Below are 20681 nucleotides of genomic sequence, written 5' to 3'. Positions count from 1 at the left end.
AATTGAAAAATAAAAACTATTTTGCAGACCTCTATGCAGACAAATTTGAAAACCAAGATGAAGTAATTTCTTATGAAAACACAGATCATCAAAATTGATCCCACAATAGAGACAGAGAGCTTTAACAGATTGTTTTCTATAGAATAAACAGATAATTACTCCAGAAATGGAGGTTGGTTCAAGATTAAGAAATCCATTAACACACAATATTAATAGTGCAAGAGAGGAAAAATTATGACTGTCTGCAGAGATGATGAAAACCTTTGAAAATTTGTGACATCATGCCTATCATTTCTACTATAGTGTTTGCCAAATGATCTTTTCCTATTTCTGTCATTTTCTCCATGTTTGTTAGTTGGAATTCTCCTGAAAAGAGCTTTTCTTCTAAATATTATACATTATGTCATCTAGACACATAGATTTTTATTTTATCCTATGGATTATAACATTATATTATAACTTATTTCTTTGTTCAAACTGTCTCAGATTTGGTCACTGGGTGTTAAGATTAGTGGAAAAATGTATGATGACAAAGTATGACAAAAAATATTTACATAGTCTCAAAGTATTTACCCATAAGGTAATTATATATTACAAAGAGAAAAAAACAGTCATTTTATACTGGAAAAATCTGGCCAACATCACCTTAACCAAAGTGAACATCACTAGTAAGGGAACAAGTAATACACCTCCTAATATAATGCACTGAAGAAACATGACTTTGATTTTGATGTTATTTTTGCTAGAAATATATAACCTGAATTTAATCATAAAGAATTTAAGACAAACTCAAATTGAGGGATAATCTCTAAAATAACTGGTTAGCAATTTTCAAGTAAAGGCAATGTATGATTCTGGACTGGATCTTGGACCAGAAGAAGGATATCAGTAGGACAACTGGTAAAATTTGAGTAAAATCTATAGGTTTGATACAGTACTATTTATTTCCTGATTATATTAATGTTAGTATATTAGCTTTGATTATTGTAATATGGCTATATAGGATGTCAATCTTTAGCGATCTCAGTGAAGGTCAGGTAGGAATTCTGTGTATGACTTTTATAATGTTTTGATAGCTCTAAGATCATTCATTCCAAAATGAAGTTTAAAATATATATATGCATAGATAACCTAATACTCTGAAGTTCCCTTCTGGCCGACTCTTCTGCCATCTGTGAAGCCCGCAATTTCTCTTCACACTGATCCTTTTCAGATTGCCTCCAGACATCATGTTCCACTTTCATTTTCTCTAAATCCGCTAATCTGTTCTCAAGTTCTATCCTAAAACAACAGATGATAATTATGTTACAAAAACTACAATGAGGATGCTATGACAGCAAAATGTTTTCATTTGCAAGGAGACTGAACACAAAATAAGGTAATTAAGTACTTACTTTTCATCTTGTAATACCACAAGTTTTTGATAACCTTCTTCCTTGGCAGCTTGTACTTTACGTATTAATTCACGATCCTTTTCTACTAGGAGAGCTTTGTGGTGTTCGACAGCTGACTTGAGAATTTCATTGTCTGACTGTAATCCTAATATTTTTTTAAGGAAAAAGATATGCTGTATTCAAAGTTATCAAGCTGAAAATCATAACAGCAAGCATCCATCAGCTGGTAAGACAACTAAAAGACCGCAGAAATTTAAGTCTGGATATGTATTCTCAAAGATCTTTACGTTATTAGTAAGCCTTTTAAGAATGAAATAGACTAAAACTCAGTTAACTATTCTGTCATTTTATTTAGCATACATATATAAACACTTTAATAAAAGACTAGATATATTTACTCGCTTGACTCTTGAGAACTGGGGGCATCAACCTAGGTGATATCCAAAGAGATATAAATATTTACTCCACTTCTAAAAGGGTTTTGTAATCTTAGCCCCAGAGACAGCATCATCATAAAGCTGGTTGAAAGTAGAGTGAATAAAATCATGGAACCCTTCAAAACCTATCATTCTAACAGAACTGTTGGATTACCAATAGAAATAAAAATTGGAAGGGCACCTGAGTGGCTCAGTCAGTTAAGTCAGGCAGGTGCCTTTGGCTCAGGTCATGATCCCAGGGTCCTAGGATCAAGCTCCACATCAGGTTCTCTGCTCAATGGGGAGTCTGCTTCTCCCTCTCTCTCTGCCTCCCAGCTCATGCTTTTGTTCTCACTCTCTATCTCAAATAAATAAAATCTTAAAAAAAAAAAAAAAAGAAATAGAAATTCGAAACTTTCAAGTTTATCCAACGAATTCACAAATTTTCCTTACATTGATATGTCAAGTATTTTGCAGATGGAATAACTATGACAAATTCATATGTAACACAAAATTTTAAAAGAATGCAAAACTAGATCACAAACACTTTACATCCCTTGAAAAATTACTCCCTAAATTCTATAGAAATTCATGAATCAACATCAAGTAGAGATTAATGATACAAACACTAATTCATCATAAGCTCTGCCTAAAACCACAGAGACCAGTTCAGCTAAAGACCAACTTGAGAACAGTTATAGGTCAAAAACAGCTGATTTAAACACCCTTTAAAAACAAATGAGGCTCAGTAACTAGCCTAGTGTCTACGTAAAAACAAAAATTGGGCCTACGATCTACCTATCTTCCTTATGTTATTTTTTTTTTTTTTTAAGATTTTATTTGTCAGGAATAGAGAGAGAGAGCACAAGCAGGGCAGGCGACAGGCAGAAGGAGAAGCCACCCAGATGTCCCTCTTCCTTACGTTCTTAAAATGGTCTCACATCACTAAAATGGTCTGGGACTAATAATCACATGATCTAAACAGATTCACAACTATAAACCCAGAAAGTATGGAATCCCATTTGGAAAGTTTCACTTAATTTATGTGTTAATCAAATAACTGTATAAACATAAGACTGATTTTTTTAAGAGATACAACGCAAAATGAACATTCAACATAAATAAAAAACAATCCATATGTGCTCTAAGATTAAAATTCAGTTAGGCTCAAAAATAAAAATTTAGTTTGATCTATATTAATAATTTGTTTCTATGCAAAAATAATAGTAAAAAGCATGGGAAATCATATATTACCATCCAGTTCACTTTGAATCTTATTTCTTTCTCTTTCTAGCTCACTCTTAGCTCTTGCTGCCTCCAGTTTGATGTCTGTTATTTCTAGTTTGTTTGAATGTTTAAGTTCTTTTACCTGTTGATAATTAGAAATTGAAATTACTATAGGTCATTTTCTTGCCATTAGCTGCTTACCCAAAAACATCAGCAGAAATGAGAAAATGTTTTGGAAAGCAGAGTACACAGTATAAGCACCTTCCAAGAGGGAAGGTGCTTCAGGGCTTTGAACAGTATCTGGTACCAAGAAAACAGAATTTCCTAACAGAATCGAGTTATTTCTTTACAAACATCAGGCTGGGGTCACCTGGCTTAATCTTGCCTTAAAAGGCTTACCTAAAAGTACCTAAAATCCAATAGTCAATGACCGGCTCATCTTCAAAGAAAAAAACCAAAAACCTCCTTTTAATAAAAGTGCTGGTGCCAAGAAGGCATTCTAGGTAGAAGGAACAGCACATAAAATGTTATAAAGGTATAATGTCACAACAGTATCCTTGCAAGAAAGCAACGAGCTATGCGTTCACGCAGAGGAAGGCATGCAATCAATCTGTGAAGTGGCGGGGAATAAACATTATCTGCTGCACAAAAGGGCCGCGTAGCCTGTTAGCTACTGAAGGTGACACAGTCAACTTTGTTTCAGAAAATTAACTCTAATTGCAAATTAAGATTGAGAAAATGAAAGTAAAGATGCCAATTAGAAGGCAAAGGATTGACAAAGTGGGCAAGAAGGAAGAATCAGCTGAATTTGGTGTGCGTGTGTGTGTGTATGTGTATGTGTGGATGTGGTGGCAGTGGGAAGAATGAGTACAAAACATATAAATCTAATTTAAACTTTTACTGCCCAAATCTAATTCTCTGAAAAGCCCTGAGTGAAGAGAAATAATTGTCAGTATCTTCCATATGATTAACTAATCACATACCATTTTTAGATTTCTCTGAGACAACCCTTCAGAAAACGGAATGATTTTAGTTCATGAGTAGTATTCATTCATTGGATAAATATTTACTGAGTACCTATTATGTGCCCCAGTACAGTTTTAGGAGCTGGGGTTACAGAAGCAAACAAGAAAGCTTCATCCTTCCAGCTATCTGCACTGCCCTCTACTATTTTATATCCTTTCCCTTTCATAAGGTACTTCTAAAGTTAGTCCTAGAGTTAATCCTATAACGAGGATTTAACCAATACAGATATAAAAATTTGATAAATCTGTACTCTGACACACTAATGCATAAAACTGTGAAATTAGAAGAGAAAACCACACATATATACAAATCAAATATGTCAGATGGTGGGAACAGGAGGGTAGAGGATCATATACTTCAGTGCAACAGAAATCTATAAAAACTGAAGATGGGAGTTAGAAACAAATGAGAAAAAGCTTCTAGAGCCAAAGAGGGTAAGGATGAGAAATAGAAGTGTTTTACCAAAGGAGATTCCATCTATGAAAGGTCTTAAGAACACTGTAAGGAATGGTTTGGTCAACATTCTCACTTAAAGAAAAATAGAAAAGCAAGTACTGTGCTGCCTTTGTACTGCTAACCACATTTAAGATGCATGTTTTGCTTCCAAATAAACTTACAGATTTTTTAATGACACTACATAAAATGAATACATTGTGCTGACACCAGGCTTGCAATTTTAAACATTACTGAAAATAAGTCTCACAGAACAATTTTCAACTACATGAAAGCAGCTAAGAAATTTTATTTATTTTAACAACTTAAACTTTCTGTGGATTGGGCTCTACTACATTTTAATTTCATGGACAGACAGAATTAAAACTATAAATGTCTTAAAATTTTGAAGAAATATAACTATAATGAAAATCCAATTTCTATAACAAATGAAATTATAACCTGCTATTATATACTAGCTGTAAAAGGTTAAGAATAACATAGCAGTTAATTAATAAGCCACACTGTAGCCTCTCTAAATATGAGGTGGAAAACTTTAGCCATCTTATTTTGCAAAAATTTCATTCATTTCAACAAGAACTATGAAATATATAAAAACCTATTTCTTCTGAGAAAATATTGTTCTACTAAATTGTAATTACTGAAACTGAAAGAACAGTAGACAGGAAGTCAAACAAGTGAAGTCTGACTTCAGGCCTACTTTTATTATTAAACTAGTGGTATACACTCAAAGTATTTGTCCTTGCTGCATTTGAGTTTACTTATCTATGGATCTATAGGAGTTTCAGTTTTCCTTTAGTGCCATGTTTCTATAATCCTGAAATAATGAATGCACTTATAGTAATTTTTAACTTCTTAAAAATATATTAAAAGGATTAAAAATGAAAAACTTACATGAATTGTATTACTGAGCTATGACAAACAGTAGCACTTCCTATAAGTAATCTGAATCAAATCCCAACTAGTCACAATAAACATTTCTCTCTGACCCTAGATCCCTGGTTCTTTACCTTTCTTGTGATCAGGCCTCAAAATTCCTAGGAAAACTAGAGATCATTTCCTAAACAAAATGTATAAGGTTACAATGTTACATATAATTTCAAGAGATACAGAGTCTTCTGAAGCTCCCCTGGGGCCAAGATATCCTGTCTCTCTTGTTTTTTCTCACAATACATTTTCCATTTGAGCCTTCATGCTGCCAATTTGCTTTATGCTTTTGATGTAACAGAAGCTCAGTATCCAGAAAGTACTACCAGTACTACTAACTTTAAGAACCATAAAAAAATGGCAGTATTAGGCATTTTACAAGGGTTCAGAATTTGTTAAAATTACACATACACATATACACAGACATGCAAGAAAACATATGTAAGCAAGAAAGATAGAGTTGGAAAACTGTATTATTCAAGAAGCTCTTGACACAAATTCCAAAGAGATAGTACTTAAACTCTGATCTTTTTTCAAAGGTCTGAAGGATGGTATGACCTCATTAATGTAGCTAATAAGGATAACTATGTGGGATGATTTCCTTAAACTGCATATTTTATTGGAGTTTTAAAGATCAAACACTTCCTGAGGAAACCAGAATTTATCTCATTGAATGTAAAATACCTTCAAGGTTGCCATTTTCAGGCCACCATTAGCAATACTTTTTAATACAAGACACTGAATCACACTGACATAATTCTGTTCAAAACCTGACAAACATTTACAAAATTTGAATAACTTAGACAAATACACCCCAGGTGCTCCTTTGCATTGCAAACAACCATTTGCTAGAGTTGCAAAATATTGATGAAAATCTCAAGTTGCAAAGAAAACTGTGACAATCATGTTTGAAATATCATTTTAAAATTTATCCTTCCAATGAAATCTTTTTACATGCATGATTCCAAATGAAAACTTGGTTTGTCTAAAGCTGAAGGGTGGTTTTTAATATGCCATTTATATGCAAAAAACACAAGTGTGCCCTTAAAATTAGGAAACTCTTAGCAATATCAGAATTGGAAAAAAGGCATGGCAGAACTTCCTGAATTTACTTCTTTGTATATTCCATTTCTTTGTATACTCTACCACTGTAGGAACTCTATCTCAATATGTATACATTTGGATGTATAAAAAAATCTACTTAGGTTAATCAGGAAGCAATTAAATTATTAATTTATTTTACAATCTTAGTAGGCTGGATGAGTTCCTAGGGATGAGCCAGAATGATGTTTCATTTCATCTATGAGGAAACTTGCTTACAGTTCTACAGATTTATATAATGAGGAATGGAATTTGTCATAGGCTTAAAGTTCCATGTTCTTCATGTATATCTTTTTCTCCTTTAAGGATATCACTAGTGTAAAACTGTTGCTATTATGTTCATCATAGGCTACTATCTACTGCATTCAATACCATCTTTAATCTTAGAAAAATCCTGACAGAAAAAGGCATTGTTCCCACTTAAAAGTTAAGCGAATTAGAAGTCACACAGGTAATGAGTGAGATAAATGAGTCAGGATCAAAAGACAGATTTATCTGATTCAAAGTCCATGAACTTTTCTATTGTACTTCACTACCCCCTCCAAAATGACAGTTTTTAATTTCTAAATACATTTTAGTCTCAACATAAAAGCTAGCCTAGAAAACACCTGAATTAAACTATTTCAACAATTAAAAATCTTCTTGCCTAATTTTCACATATTCTTTCTAGCATCAGCTATGTCTAATGAATTAAATACACTGGCTACAAAACCACTTCGTAAACTGTAAAGTAAAAAACTCAAACAAGAATTGTAAACGTCACTAGAGACAGAATCTACAAACATAAGAGTATGTGTTTGCCATGGAAAAAACTGGGTAGACTATCTCCCAAGGGTGGCATCTAATACATGCAGTATCATGGCTTATGGCCTTTTGGACACCGAAATCACCACTCTCAAGGCTGGACTCACATTAATAAAGTTTATAAAGACTGGTTTATAAAATCAGAGCTGTGAGAAAAAACTATAATGGAAAACAGAACACTCTAAGTCTGAAGGACCAGTGTGCATTCTCTCCCTGTAGACAAAATTACATGGGAAATTAAGTAACAGAAAGTTGTTTGGTGATCATATAATCAGAACAAATGGAATGAAATGAATTGATAGTTTCATGCCCACCATTTAAAACAGATTGATGAATTCCTTCCCACAATAAGAATTATCTCTTCAATGGGACAGAATTCATAGATTCTACTAAAACTCTCACTTCTGTTATGAACACTGCCTAAGTTCTCTCAAGTAATTTCTTGGCCAAGTCATTTATGACGACTACATTACTCCTTTAGATAAGTTCACTTCTACTAGGCTATAGTAAGTTCCTTCTGATCTGGGACCTCTTTTGTTTTTCAAGGTAATTTTACATAACTCTGCTCTGATGAAAAATAATTGATTTCACTGATTCAGAAACCACACTTATTTCTAAGATCTTGAAGATGCCCCCAAGTACTAACATTAATAATAGCTATTAATAATATTTGGGTAATTATCTACTAGACCTTATGCAAAGTGCTTTGTGCATAATATTGCATTTAATTTTGCCATAATCTATAAGGTATATATTAGTCTTGCATTATAAAGAAAAACACAAATTTTCAAGGAGAAAGTAAATTGCTCAAGGTCATACAGCTAGTAAGAAAAAGAAATGGAATTTGAATCTAGTCTGTCTTAACTCCAGAGAAGATATGATATTGTTATTCACTACAGTCTTCTAAAAAATATTTTCATCATTGCTCTCCTATTTCTGGTTATCAGATTCTTTATACATAAAGCATATGAGGGGAAAAACTGTAAGCTCCTGAGAAAACCTAGTATATAAAAGACATGCAGGGGCGCCTGGGTGGCTCAGTGGGTTAAGCCGCTGCCTTCGGCACAGGTCATGATCTCAGGGCCCTGGGCTTGAGTCCCGCATCAGGCTCTCTGCTCAGCAGGGAGCCTGCTTCCTCCTTCTCTCTGCCTGCCTCTCTGCCTACTTGTGATCTCTCTCTGTCAAATAAATAAATAAAATCTTTAAAAAAAATAAAAATTAAAAAAAATAAAAGACATGCAAACCATTATATATATTCTTTCAAAAATAACATAAGAGCACCTGGGTGGCTGGGTTGGTTAAGTGGATGGCTCTTGACTTCAGCTCAGATCATGATCTTTGGGTCCTGGGCTCAAGCCCCATGTCAGGCTCAATGCTCAGTGGGGAGTCTACTTGAGATTCTCTCTCTTCCTCTGCCCCTTGCCCTCTCGTTCTGACACAGTCTGTGTCTTTCTGACACACTCTAATAAATAAATATTTTTTTAAAAAATAACTAAAAATAACATAAATGCAGACCATGCTGCTATTATTAATTCACTCATTTAACAAGTATTTATAGAGTGCCTGTTCCAGGAGATGGAGATACAAGCTTATATTTGATTAAAGGAAAATGGGGTGGGAGAGAAAAGGAGAGACAAAAAATAAACAAATATAAATATACCAAATGCTGTTAAGAGCTATGAAGAAAAATAAAGCTGGTAAAAAAGACAGACAGTGAGGCAGAAGAGGGAAGATGGTATTTCACAAAGTGAAGACAAGGAAGGCCTCTCTGAGAATGCGATGTCTGAAAGAGGCAAGTAGGCAAACTACATGGATCTGAAGGAAGACCATGTCAGCAGGCAAGTGCGAAGGTCCTAGGACAGAAGTAAGAGTGAGAAGAAAGCCAGTAAGGCTGGAGCAAAGTGGACAGGAGGGAAAATGGACTGTGATGGCTCTAGAAAGACTGCAGAGGCAGCTCATGCAGAGCTCTGAATAGGTAGAGAGTCAGGAGGTTACTGTAAAAATTGAACCTAGAGAAATCATGGCTTGGAGAAGAGTAGTCACAGGAAAAGTAGTAAAAATTAGTCAGATTTTACATGTATTTGGAAGGCAGAATGATAGGATAAAAAAAGATTTCAATATAGAGAAGTAAACAATTTCAATATAAAATTTGTCCTTATGCAGAATCAAGCATTCCAAAAAATGAAGTAGAAACATTAAAATGACTTACTTTACTGGTCAACGTATTTATTTCCCGCTCAGCTTTATGCAATTTACTGATTAGAACAGTATTTTGTTCAGTGCTTGATTGTAGTTCTTTTTCCAAACGTTCAGCCTGTAGTTTAGCTGACTGTTTTTCAGCCTTTTATTAAAAAATATTTTTAAATTTATTCATAATTTTATAATTATATAAAAAGAAACACTATTTATTTTTAAAATAAATTTGTGTGTGTGTGTTTGTCTGTGTTCCAAAATTCATTGTTTATGTACCTCACCCAGTGCTCCATGCAATACATGCCCTCCTTAATACCCACAACCAGGCTCACCCAACCCTCCATCCCCCTTCCCTCCAAAACCCCCAGTTCGTTTCTCAGGGTCCACAGTCTCTCATGGACTCCTCCAATTTCCCCCAACTCACTTCTCTTCTCCATCTCCCCATGTCCTCCATGTTATTCCTTATGCTCCACAAGTAAGTGAAACCTTATGATAATTGACTCTCTCTGCTTGACTTAATATATGTATAATCATACTACCTCAAATTATTCAAAACCTCAATAATATTAACATGCACCAAAGCAACAAGAGTTTTCTCAAAGTAATTGGTAGAATTCAAATGAAAGATATTTGATCCAGGAAATATACAACAACAGTCTCTGGAGAAATGACGTATCGATAGCCACCAACAAAATAAAACATATACTTCTCTCATGAAAGAGAGTACCTAATGTACTCACTTGATACCGATTTACTCTTATTGTTGACACAATTCAAACAAACATTTTGGGGGGGTTTCAATGCATAACAGAAATATAAAAGCATAATAGAAAGTAGAAGAAAGGGTTCATTTGTAGTAGTGAGAACTAAAAATCTGAAAATCAAAGTAGATTAACAAATAAAAACACAAGATTTAAAAATTCACAATCCTCAACTAATCTGGAGACTCTGGAAGTACGAACAAAGAGCTCCACAGCTCTTGAACCCATCATATTATAAAGATTCTTAAATCTGTAAATTGTCAAGAAAATTTCTGGTTGATAACACTCATAGTACTCTTTCATTAGAAAGAAAACTAAATGCTTTTTAAAAATAAATTTCAACTCAAAATAGTTAAAATTAAAACGTTTGAAATTTAAGAATAAGCTTCACAGTTTTATAAGATCTCATTTCCTACATATCTTAAATATGACAAGAGTATATTCAACAAATAATTCAGGAAAAAACTGTTTTCCTCACATATAAAATGATACTCTTTGGGCACAATGACAGCCAGAAAAATCTAAGAAAGAAATGCTTCTTTTCATTTCATCTGACAAATGATAAAATTAACTACAGGCTCTTTTGAAAATGTCACAAATGAACCTCCCATCTTTTGTAATCATTCAACTTGTCCTGAAAATCATCATTCTAAATGACCTGAATGAAAGCTCTGCATTGGGATCATATGCTATATTCAATTGCAATCATCCCACTTATTCTGTCACTATAAATACATTAAGGATGGAAGGGTAGCAACATAAGAGTACCATTCTGAATTGCCTCATGTCTAAGGTCCAATGATAGAACTTTAGTTCAGGAAACCAGTAAATACTGTCAGAGGCTTCATCCAAAAAATAAAAAGGTGACTTCTACTCTTCAAAACATATCAATGTGCTCCCTGTACCCACTTTGTTGGCAGCAAATAAATAAATAAATAAATATTTTGCTAGGTGCCCACTAATTTCTCTACAACTCTAATCATTTCACAACTATTCTAACACACACACGTGCTCTCTCGCTCTCTTTCTGGATTGCTCAAAATAAATCAAAACAATTCAACTGGCATTATCCATTACATCTTAGACACTAAGAACTATGAAAAGTAAGCACACCTAAACAAGATAGTTAAGGGATGCAGAATATGCCACAGTGGCATAAAAATTATTTTGAACTGAAGGCATTTAATAATCAATAGACACAGGAAAAGGTTCTTCCCTGAACTCGTCTTAGCTGCCGAAAAGCAGAGCCTCCAAAAAGAATTATAAATCCCCTCCCCTGGGGTTTCATAGCCAGTGAAGACTGACTCCTATCAAGGGAGAAATCAGTAAAAAGATAAGAAATCACCTACACATTGTCCCAAAACTGTCATATCTCCTACCTATTTTCCTAAAGGTTCGTTTGTCTTTCCTAAAAGTCATTTGTGTTCCTATAAGTGCCCTTTCTCCCCCTCCCTTTCCCTAGTAAGCTGGTATGTAAGCCCCAAATTCTAACTACCACGTGGAGCGACATTATTCTGTGAACTCCTGTACACATATTTGAATAAATATTTTTTCTCTTGTTAATCTGTCTTTTGTCAGTTTAATTCACAACCTCCAACCTGTGAACGTAGGCAGATGAAGAAAAAGCTTTTCCTCTCCAACAATGGAAACCAAGAATTTTCAGAGAATACCTCTAGGCGTATCAGCCTACCTGTGCCAGCTCTCATCTTTCTCTAATGAACTCAAAGAACTATTTCACTGAAGACTTATATACATTAGCACCAAGTTGAATTGTATTGCTCTGGCAAGAAGCTGTCTTAAGATGTAAAAGTATGGTATTTTTATTTATACAGGACTTAGGATTTTAATATCTTGAATTCCATGTAAGGAAATAACTATTTAGGAAGAAACTGTTTTTCTGGTTTGAGAGGACTTTCCTCCTCAGAAATTCAAATTTTAAAAATTTGGCATATTCTACTTTCCAGTATTTCAAGAGTTAATTCATTTCAACTAGATGTCTTGACTCCCAAAGAATAAATAATCCCTTTGTAAATGTGGTAGCATAGCTATTGCTTATGAATCAATAGCTTTCTTCTTTACAAAAAGAATATATACTCTTGGGACTCTACAAATGCGTCAGCATTAGACTGGTAAGCATACATTTATGCTCTAAAAATCAAAGGCTTGTCAATTGCACTTTTAAAAAAGCATGCCATACTCTACCGGGAAGCAATTAAAATCTTACCTCCAGGGATCTGACTGTAGCCTGCATCTCAGCCAACTGCCGCACCTGAATTCTTTGGACATTTTCTACCTGAGCACCAGAATTCTCTTTTTCAGCCCTTAATTCTGCTACTTCAGCCTCTAAACCTTTTACTTTCTGACACAAACGAAATTTCTCTTGAAGAAGATGCTCCGCTCGTTTGCGGTCTCCTGAGGGCTCAACCATAAACAGTTGATTATGTAGTTCTTCTTTATCTTTCCTCAGGCTTGCAATCTAATAATAATTTGAAAGAAAGCACAGAACCTTAAATTATTGAATTTTCAGTCATGGATAAGCTTTACAAGTCAATAAATTAAAATTTAAAATTACACAATATAAAAAAGAAAGCTCAGGTGGTGAAATCAAGTACAAAGGGAAAAAACCTAAAATATCACGTTCTTCATTCTGCACTCAGCATGACTCAAATGTGAGGGCAAGGACCTTGGCCTATTTTTCTTCTATCTCCCCATGGTATCTAGAACAGGGTTTCATCAACTGCTGACTAAAATTCAAAATTATAAATAATACTATAACAATTAAAAATGTGTCAAGTATATTTTATAATTCATCAGAACATTAAGGGGTTTATGCAAGATCAGTATGCTGATTGTAGGGCGCCTGGGTGGCTCAGTCATTAAGCTCCTGCCATCGGCTTAGGTCATGATCCCAGGGTCCTGGGATCAAGCCCCATTCGGGCTCCCTGCTCCACGAGAAGCCTGTTTTTCCCTGTCCCACTCCCCCTGCCTATGTTCCCTCTCTTGCTGTCTCTGTCAAATAAACAAATTAAAAAATCTTTGAAAAAAATATGCTGACTGCTAAGCTTTTCCACAAGTGACAATAATTCTTGGGCTATATCTATACTAATAAAATTATCTATTCCAAGTCACTTAATTCACAAAAAAGCTGCTTGTCTGTGTAAATAACTACAAATGTGACTGATGAGAGTTTTTAAATGATAGCTGGGAGTTTATTAAAATCCTAGTTGCACTAATGGCCTCATTCTTACTTCTTACATTCAAGAAAGAAGTAAAAATCATTACCAGGGTATGTGGAAATCACAGGGGAACCTGATGAGCAAAAACACTAAGGACTTTCTCATTTGTGCCAACCACCACTGCCAGATCCCAGAAGCCTCCGAATCCACTAGTTTCAAATTGCTTCCTAACCTCAGGGACACTCTAGAGAAACCTCGCCTCCAGGAATGAGAGGGCTAAGTTATCACGGTAAAACTCATTCTTTCCTGATCCCCTCCTACTCACCCACCACCACATCTCAGCTAATCAGAGCAGCTCCTCTTGTTAAGTCTCTTTCTACATATGGGGTCTCTTCATATGATTCAACTAAAGGATTCAGCTGATTGAAGAAAAAAATAAGAAAAACGAATGAAAAAAACCACTGCTCTTAACAACTAGCCAGGATGATCTTAGAAGGATCACTCTAAGCCAAAAGGACCCCATGCTCTGCAACCTAGGCAAAAGTGACCCAAGAGATGATTGACGGCTCACGTTGCTATAAATGAATCTAAGAAGGGTGAGACCTCCACCCCAGCACAGAATCTGTTTTCCTCATCTATAAAATGAGAGTTTAGACTGGAAGCCCTCAAAAATCACTTTCAGTTTTAAAATCCAGTGATTCCAATTTGGTTTCAGACATGTTGAAATAAAGATGTCAATGGGAAATGCAGGTAGAGATATCTACCAGGCAAATATCATTTTTTTTCCAGAAAATAAAGTTCATTGTAGAAGGCAGCTATAAAAGTCAGTATCAAGCGCAGCTAATTAGTGTCTCTCTCCTATTTTTCCTGCCATTCTTTACATGACAACATTAGCCTCAGGTTTGGTCCCTGACTACATTTTCCCCCACTCCACATTCTCTTTTCTTCAGCTAGTGGTGTAACTTTGTGCAAGTTACTTTTTCACTGTGGCACCAATTAAAATGAAGGTCTTGGGCTGGATGTCTTTAAAATACCACTTAGCTTTTTGCATGAGGTATCTCAAACACAGTCTTAATGTGCTATATGAGAGGTGTGGTGGCTCATCTACATCAGGAGTCCATGTGTAACTCAAGTTCAGACAACAGTGCCCTTTACTGAGTATGATGGACCAAGTTCTGAGCTAAGTACACTAGACATATAATTTCATTTACTAACAATCATTTCCTCTTCATTTTACATATGGGGTCAGACAGCTAATGTTCTGGATTAGCATGTTTCCTACATTATTGCTCTCTCCAGTAGTTTTGAGAGCAACCTATGGGACAGCCGAAGTGGTAGCTGAAACTATGGTCAGAGCTGGCTAACAGCATAGTGAAGGTTAGATCCCACATTCATAACTCCCAACTAGAGCTCACTATCAAAGCATTCCTACAAAATCTGGTGATTGCTGCCTTCTGATTTCTCGATTTGTTTGCTCATTCATGTAACAAATATTGACTGAGTACTTACTATGTACCCAGCACTGTTCTAGGTAGTAAAGATACGCTACAGAACCAAGCAGACAGACAAACAATCACAAAATCTGTGCATTCCAAGAACTTCTATTTAACCACTACTATGACATTGCTCTCGTCCGGGTCATCAGGACACAGATCTTAGACACATCCTCAGCCCTTCCTCTTCCTCTACTCTTCCTTGATACCCGTAATTTGTTATACTCTCAATCCTTGCTCTAAATTTCCCAAAGGCTTTGTCTGAATTTCTATTTTATGACATTTTTTCAAATGTGCCTATATTACAGTTACCTCTACATTTACTTTATTCTCTTCTAGAATATAAGCTTACTTGACAGGAAATATGTTGTATTGAAATACATATGAAATATGGTGTATTTTACTTTTAAAAGATCATTGAAGTAAAGGAAACAAGAAACAAATCCACAACTAGGAATAATTGTTATCTTCTTTCCAAAGGATGGCTGTACCATTCTAACGCCCCAGGCACACAAAAGGAGAAAGTGGTATATGCAGTTGCTCCATCCATCTCTGCTTTTATTATCTTTAGGACACAGCATAGAGAAATGGTTAAGAGTACAGGCTCTGGAATCAAACAGCCTAAGTTTTTGTTGTTGTTGTTTTTAATACTTTAAAGATATTTCTCTACTGTCTTTCGGTTTATATTATTTCCAAAAGGAAATCTGTTTTCAGACGCAGAAAATACTTTTTTTTTTTTTTTACCTTTAAGATTTATTTGAGAGATTGAGAGAGAGAGCATATGCACAAGCAGGAGGGGCAGAGGAAGAGGGACAGAGAACCTCAAGCAGACTCCAGCTATGGCTGGAGGCCACCACGGGCTCTAACTCATGACCTTGAGATCACATCATGAGCCAAAACCAAGAGTTGGACACTTAACCAACTCCGTTACCCAGGCACCCGTATTTTTTTTTTTAATTAACCATATTTTTCGATGATGGTAGATTCATATTCAATTGTACATCCCTCCTCTTCTATTTTCTGAAAGATACTGCACAGAACTGGTTTTCATTCCTCTTTAAACACTTCATAGAATTCTCCAGTGACACCATTCTTTTGCTGAGTTTTTCAATATGAAGTCAGTTTTCTTAATAGATACATAGTATTCACATGATTTACTTCATATGGGGTGAGTTATGGTAGTATTTGCCTTTTGATCCATTTCATCTATGTTTGACAAATTTATTTGGATAGAGCTGTTCACCAGATTAGCTTTTTACCTTTTTGGTGTCTGCAAGATCTGTGGTGATATTGTTTTATTCCCGATATAGGCAATCTGTCTCTTCCCTCTTTTTTGGCAATCCTGCTAGAGGTTTGTCAATTTTATTAATCTTTTCAAAGAATAGCTCTTTGCTTCACTGATTTTCTCTACTGCTTTTGTTTTCAATTTCACTGTTTCTGCTCTCATCTTTCTTATTTCCTTCCCTCTTCTTAGTGTTTATTTTGATCCTATTTTTCTAGGTTCTTTAGGTAGAAGCTTAGATTACGGATTTGATCTATTTTTCTCTTTTCTAATGAATACATTTAGTGCTATTTCTGTGGTTAGAGAACTCACTCTGCATAATCTCAATTTTTTAAATCTGTAGAGTTTGTTTCTGGCCTAGGATACAGCCTGTTTGGGTGTATATTCAGTAGCCACTTGAAAAAAATGAGTTCAGGTGCTCTTGTTGGGTAGAGTGTTCTATAAATGTCGGTTAGATTCTTCTGGTTAATGGTGTTTTTGAGTTCTAGATTCTTCCTGATTTTCTAATTTTTCTATCAATTGTTGAAACATGGGTGCCAAATCTCCAACAATAATTAAATATTGCTCCTTGTAGTTGTATCAGTTTTTGCTTAACATATTTTGCAGTTCTGTTTGGTTCAAACACATTTAGTATTCCTGTCCTCATGATGGACTGACATTTTTTATCATTATGTTATCTTCTACCTCTGGTATTTTTCTTTGCTCTGAAGTCTACTTTATCCACTATTAATATAGCCATTTCTACTTCTTTTAACTAATATTTGAATATTTACAAGACATACCTCTTTCTACCCTTTTACTTACTAACTATACATATTATATTTGAAGATTTCCATAAACAGCATACAGTTGGGTCTTTTGTTTTTAAAATCAACTCTACAGGGACACCTCGGTGGCTCAGTTGGTTAAGCCACTGCCTTCGGCTCAGGTCATGATCCCTGGGTACTGGGAACGAGTCCCGCATCAGGCTCCTTGCTTGGCAGAGAGCCTGCTTCTCTCTCTGCCTCTGCATGCCACTCTGCCAGCTTGTGCTCTCTGACAAATAAATGAATAAATAAAATCTTTTAAAAAAACATAAATAAAATCAACGTTGCAGGGATATCTGGGTGTCTCAGTGAATTAAACGTTCAACTCCTGATTTGGGCTCAGGTCATGATCTCATGGTCATGGGATCAAGCCCTGTGTCAGGGACTCTCTTCCTCTCCCTCTACCTCTCCCCATTTGCGCTCTCTCTCTCTCTAAACAAAATCTTTAAAAAACAAATTAGTAAAATCAACTCTGCAAATCTCTTTGTTCTATTTGTACCATTTACCTTTATTATGACTATGAATATGTTATGGTTTTAAGTTTTTCATTTCTTTTCCTATTTCCTGTTCTAAGATGTTTTTTTCCTGCCTTCCTATGGTCTCCATAAACATTTTTTTTTAGGATTCCATTTTGATTTACTCATAATGTCCTGAGTATATCTCTTTGTATAACTTTCTTAGTTACTGCTCTGGACGTTATACATACATACCCTGTCACAGTCTACTGGTTTCATTTTACTAGCTCAAGTGGTAGTTAAAAACTTTACCTCTTTTTACATCTTTTTGCCCTTGTTTATGATCGTCTTAATTACTTCCACTATATACATTTAAAACTACATCAGACAGCATTATGTTTGCTTTAACCATCAAACAAAATTTAGAAAAGTCATTCAGGAAAGGAGTATCTATTGTATACACCCAGAGTTCTAAATGTGTTCTTTTAGACTTCTTGATATTTTGAGGTTCATTCTTTTACTGTTTTCTTTCTGTATAGAGAATTTCCCACAGGCATTCTTTTGAAACTATTGGTAAGAGATTGTCTTAGTTTTCCTTATTCTAAGAATATCTCGATTTACTTTTCATTCCTGAAGGACATTTTTGCTGGATAATTAAGAGTTGATACTTCTTTCCTTTTAGCATTTAATAATGTCACGGCACTTTGTTCTGGCCTCTATGGTTTCTGATGAGAAATGTCTTGGAATTGTTTTCCCCCATAAGCATCATACTTCTCACTGCTTTCAAGATCTTTTTCCCTATAGTTTTTATAAATTTGAGTATGATCTTTCTCAGGTAGATTACTTTCATTTTATCCTATTTTGCTATTCACTCAGCTTCTTGAATCTATGTTTGGGTCTATCATATATGGGGAGTTTTCAGCCTTTATTTCATTAAGTACTTTTTCAAGACTGTCCTCTCTTATCCTTTCAAAAACAAAAATCTTTGATCTTTCAAGATGATCCACAGGTACCTTTGACTCTCTGTGCTCATTTCTTTTTTTAATGCATTTTCTGTAGCTTGTTAAGATTGGGTAATTTCTAATGTTCTGTCTTGAAGTTCACAGAGTCTTTCCTCTATCCCCTCTCTTCTGTTGTTAAGAACAACTGAGGGTTTGTTTTTCGTTCTGTCTTGGGGAGCGGGGTTTCAATGATGAACATATTTTACAGTTCTAAAATTTTTATTTGGTTCTTTACACTATTTCTTTGCTAAAACTCTAATTTTTCCACTTGTTTCATGTTTGTAATTGTATATTAAAACATTTTTACCATGGCTGATTTGAAATCTTTGCCAGATAATTCTAAGATTACTGTCATCTCAGTGTTAGCATCTATTGCCTTTTTTCATCTAGTTTGATATTTTACTTCAAATTTTTATTTAAATTCTAGTTAACCTGTATGGTAAAACCAGTTTCAGGTGTAGAATTTAGTGATTCATCACTTACATGTAAGACTTGGTACTCATCACAATAAGTGCCCTCCTTAATGCCCATCACCCATTTAGCCCATGCCCCGTCCATCTCCTTCTACCACCTCTCAGTTTGTTCTCTATAGGTAAGTGTCTTTTAGGTTTGCTTCCCCATCTCTCTTTTCACCCCTTCCCCTATGTTCATCTGTTTTGCTTCTTAAATTCCACATGAGTGAAATCATATAATTGTCTTTCTCTGACTTATTTCACTTAGCCTAATACACTCTAGCTCCAACCACATATAGCAAATGGCAAGATACTATTTTTGATGGGTAATATTCCATTACACACACATACACACACACACACCATACATCTTCTTTATCCATTCATTGGTCAGTGGACATTTGGGCTCTCTCCATAGTTTGGCTATTATTGATAATCTTAACAACAGAGTGCACGTGGCCCTCCAAATCAGTATTTTTGTGTCCTTCAGGTAAATACCTAGTAGTACAATTGCTGGGTCACAGGGTAGTTCTACTGTTAACTTTTTGAGGAACCTCCATACTGTTTTCCAAAGTGATTGTACCAGTCTGTATTCTCATCAATAGCGCAAGAGGGTTCCCCTTTCTCCACAACCTCGCCAACACCTGTTACTTCTTGTGTTAATTTCAGCCATTCTGATAGGTGTGAGGTGGTATCTCATTGTGGTTTTGATTTGTACCTCCCTAATGAGGAGTGATGTTTAGCATCTTTTTATGTGTCTATTTGCCATCTGGATGCTTTCTTTGGAAAAATGTCTGTTCACTTCTTAGCTGGACTATTTATCATTTAGGTATTGAGTTTGTAAGTTCCCTACAGATTTTCGACACAACTCTTTATCAGATATGTCATTTGCAAATATCTTCTCCCATTTCATAGGTTGTCTTTTAGTTTTGAGATCTTTCAGGTTCTCGGTATGCCAACTGATTTTCTACTGAAATTTAAACTTTTGGGGTATTGTATTAGGAGACTCTGGATCTTATCTAAAGTTTATTTTAGTTGGCTTTTTAGGACATGGCTCTGCCAGGGAAAGGATGGTGTCATCACCTCATTACTACCAGGCAGAGGTAGTACGGATTCCCCACCTTAGCTCTAGGACACCCAGGATGGGACAGGCTTCTCATGACACCATGCTGGGTAGAAGTAGGAGTTCTACCATCCTACATTGTTGGTGGGAATGCAAGCTGGTGTAGCCACTCTGGAAAACAGCATGGAGGTTTCTCAAAAAATTGAAAAGAGAACTACCCTACAACCCAACAATTGCCCTACTGGGCATTTATCCTAAAGATACAAATATAGTGATCTGAAGGGGCACCTGCTCCCCAAGGTTTATAGCAGCAATGTCCACAATAGCCAAACTATGGAAAAAGCCTAGAAGTCCATCAACAGATGAATGGATAAAGAAGATGTGGGGGGTGTGTCTGTGTGTGTGTATACACATATACACAATGAAATAACATGCAGCCATCAAAAAATGTGAAATCTTGCCATTTGCAATGACATGGATAGAACAAGAAGGTATTATGCTAAGTGAAATAAGTCAATCAGGAAAGACAATTATTCAATGATGCCACAGATATGAGAAATTTGAGAAACAAGACGGAGGATCATAGGGGAAGGGAGGGAAAAATGAAACAAGACAAAGCCAGAAAGGGAGACTAACCATAAAGACCCTTAA

At 35.3% G+C, this 20681-nt stretch overlaps 1 protein-coding gene across 4 annotated transcripts in view; it reads right to left on the bottom strand.

The window, feature by feature from the left end:
* CEP83 (centrosomal protein 83) overlaps positions 1 to 20681 on the bottom strand; it is a 134505-nt gene that overhangs the window by 36670 nt on the left and 77154 nt on the right. For all 4 annotated transcript variants that reach the window (XM_013054201.2, XM_004748538.3, XM_045084842.1 and 1 more), the window contains exons 6-10: positions 12527 to 12778; positions 9558 to 9689; positions 3065 to 3179; positions 1395 to 1539; positions 1132 to 1281 (exon numbers count right to left, since the gene is read on the bottom strand). In XM_013054201.2, the coding sequence (XP_012909655.1) occupies positions 1132 to 1281; positions 1395 to 1539; positions 3065 to 3179; positions 9558 to 9689; positions 12527 to 12778 (794 nt within the window). The remainder of the gene's footprint in view (positions 1 to 1131; positions 1282 to 1394; positions 1540 to 3064; positions 3180 to 9557; positions 9690 to 12526; positions 12779 to 20681) is intronic.

This window comes from Mustela putorius, unplaced genomic scaffold (assembly GCF_011764305.1).
Source record: "Mustela putorius furo isolate JIRA1106 unplaced genomic scaffold, ASM1176430v1.1 tig00000788_pilon_pilon_pilon, whole genome shotgun sequence".
In the NCBI taxonomy this organism is placed as follows: domain Eukaryota; kingdom Metazoa; phylum Chordata; class Mammalia; order Carnivora; family Mustelidae; genus Mustela; species Mustela putorius.
This window is presented reverse-complemented; position numbering and strand designations above follow the sequence as displayed.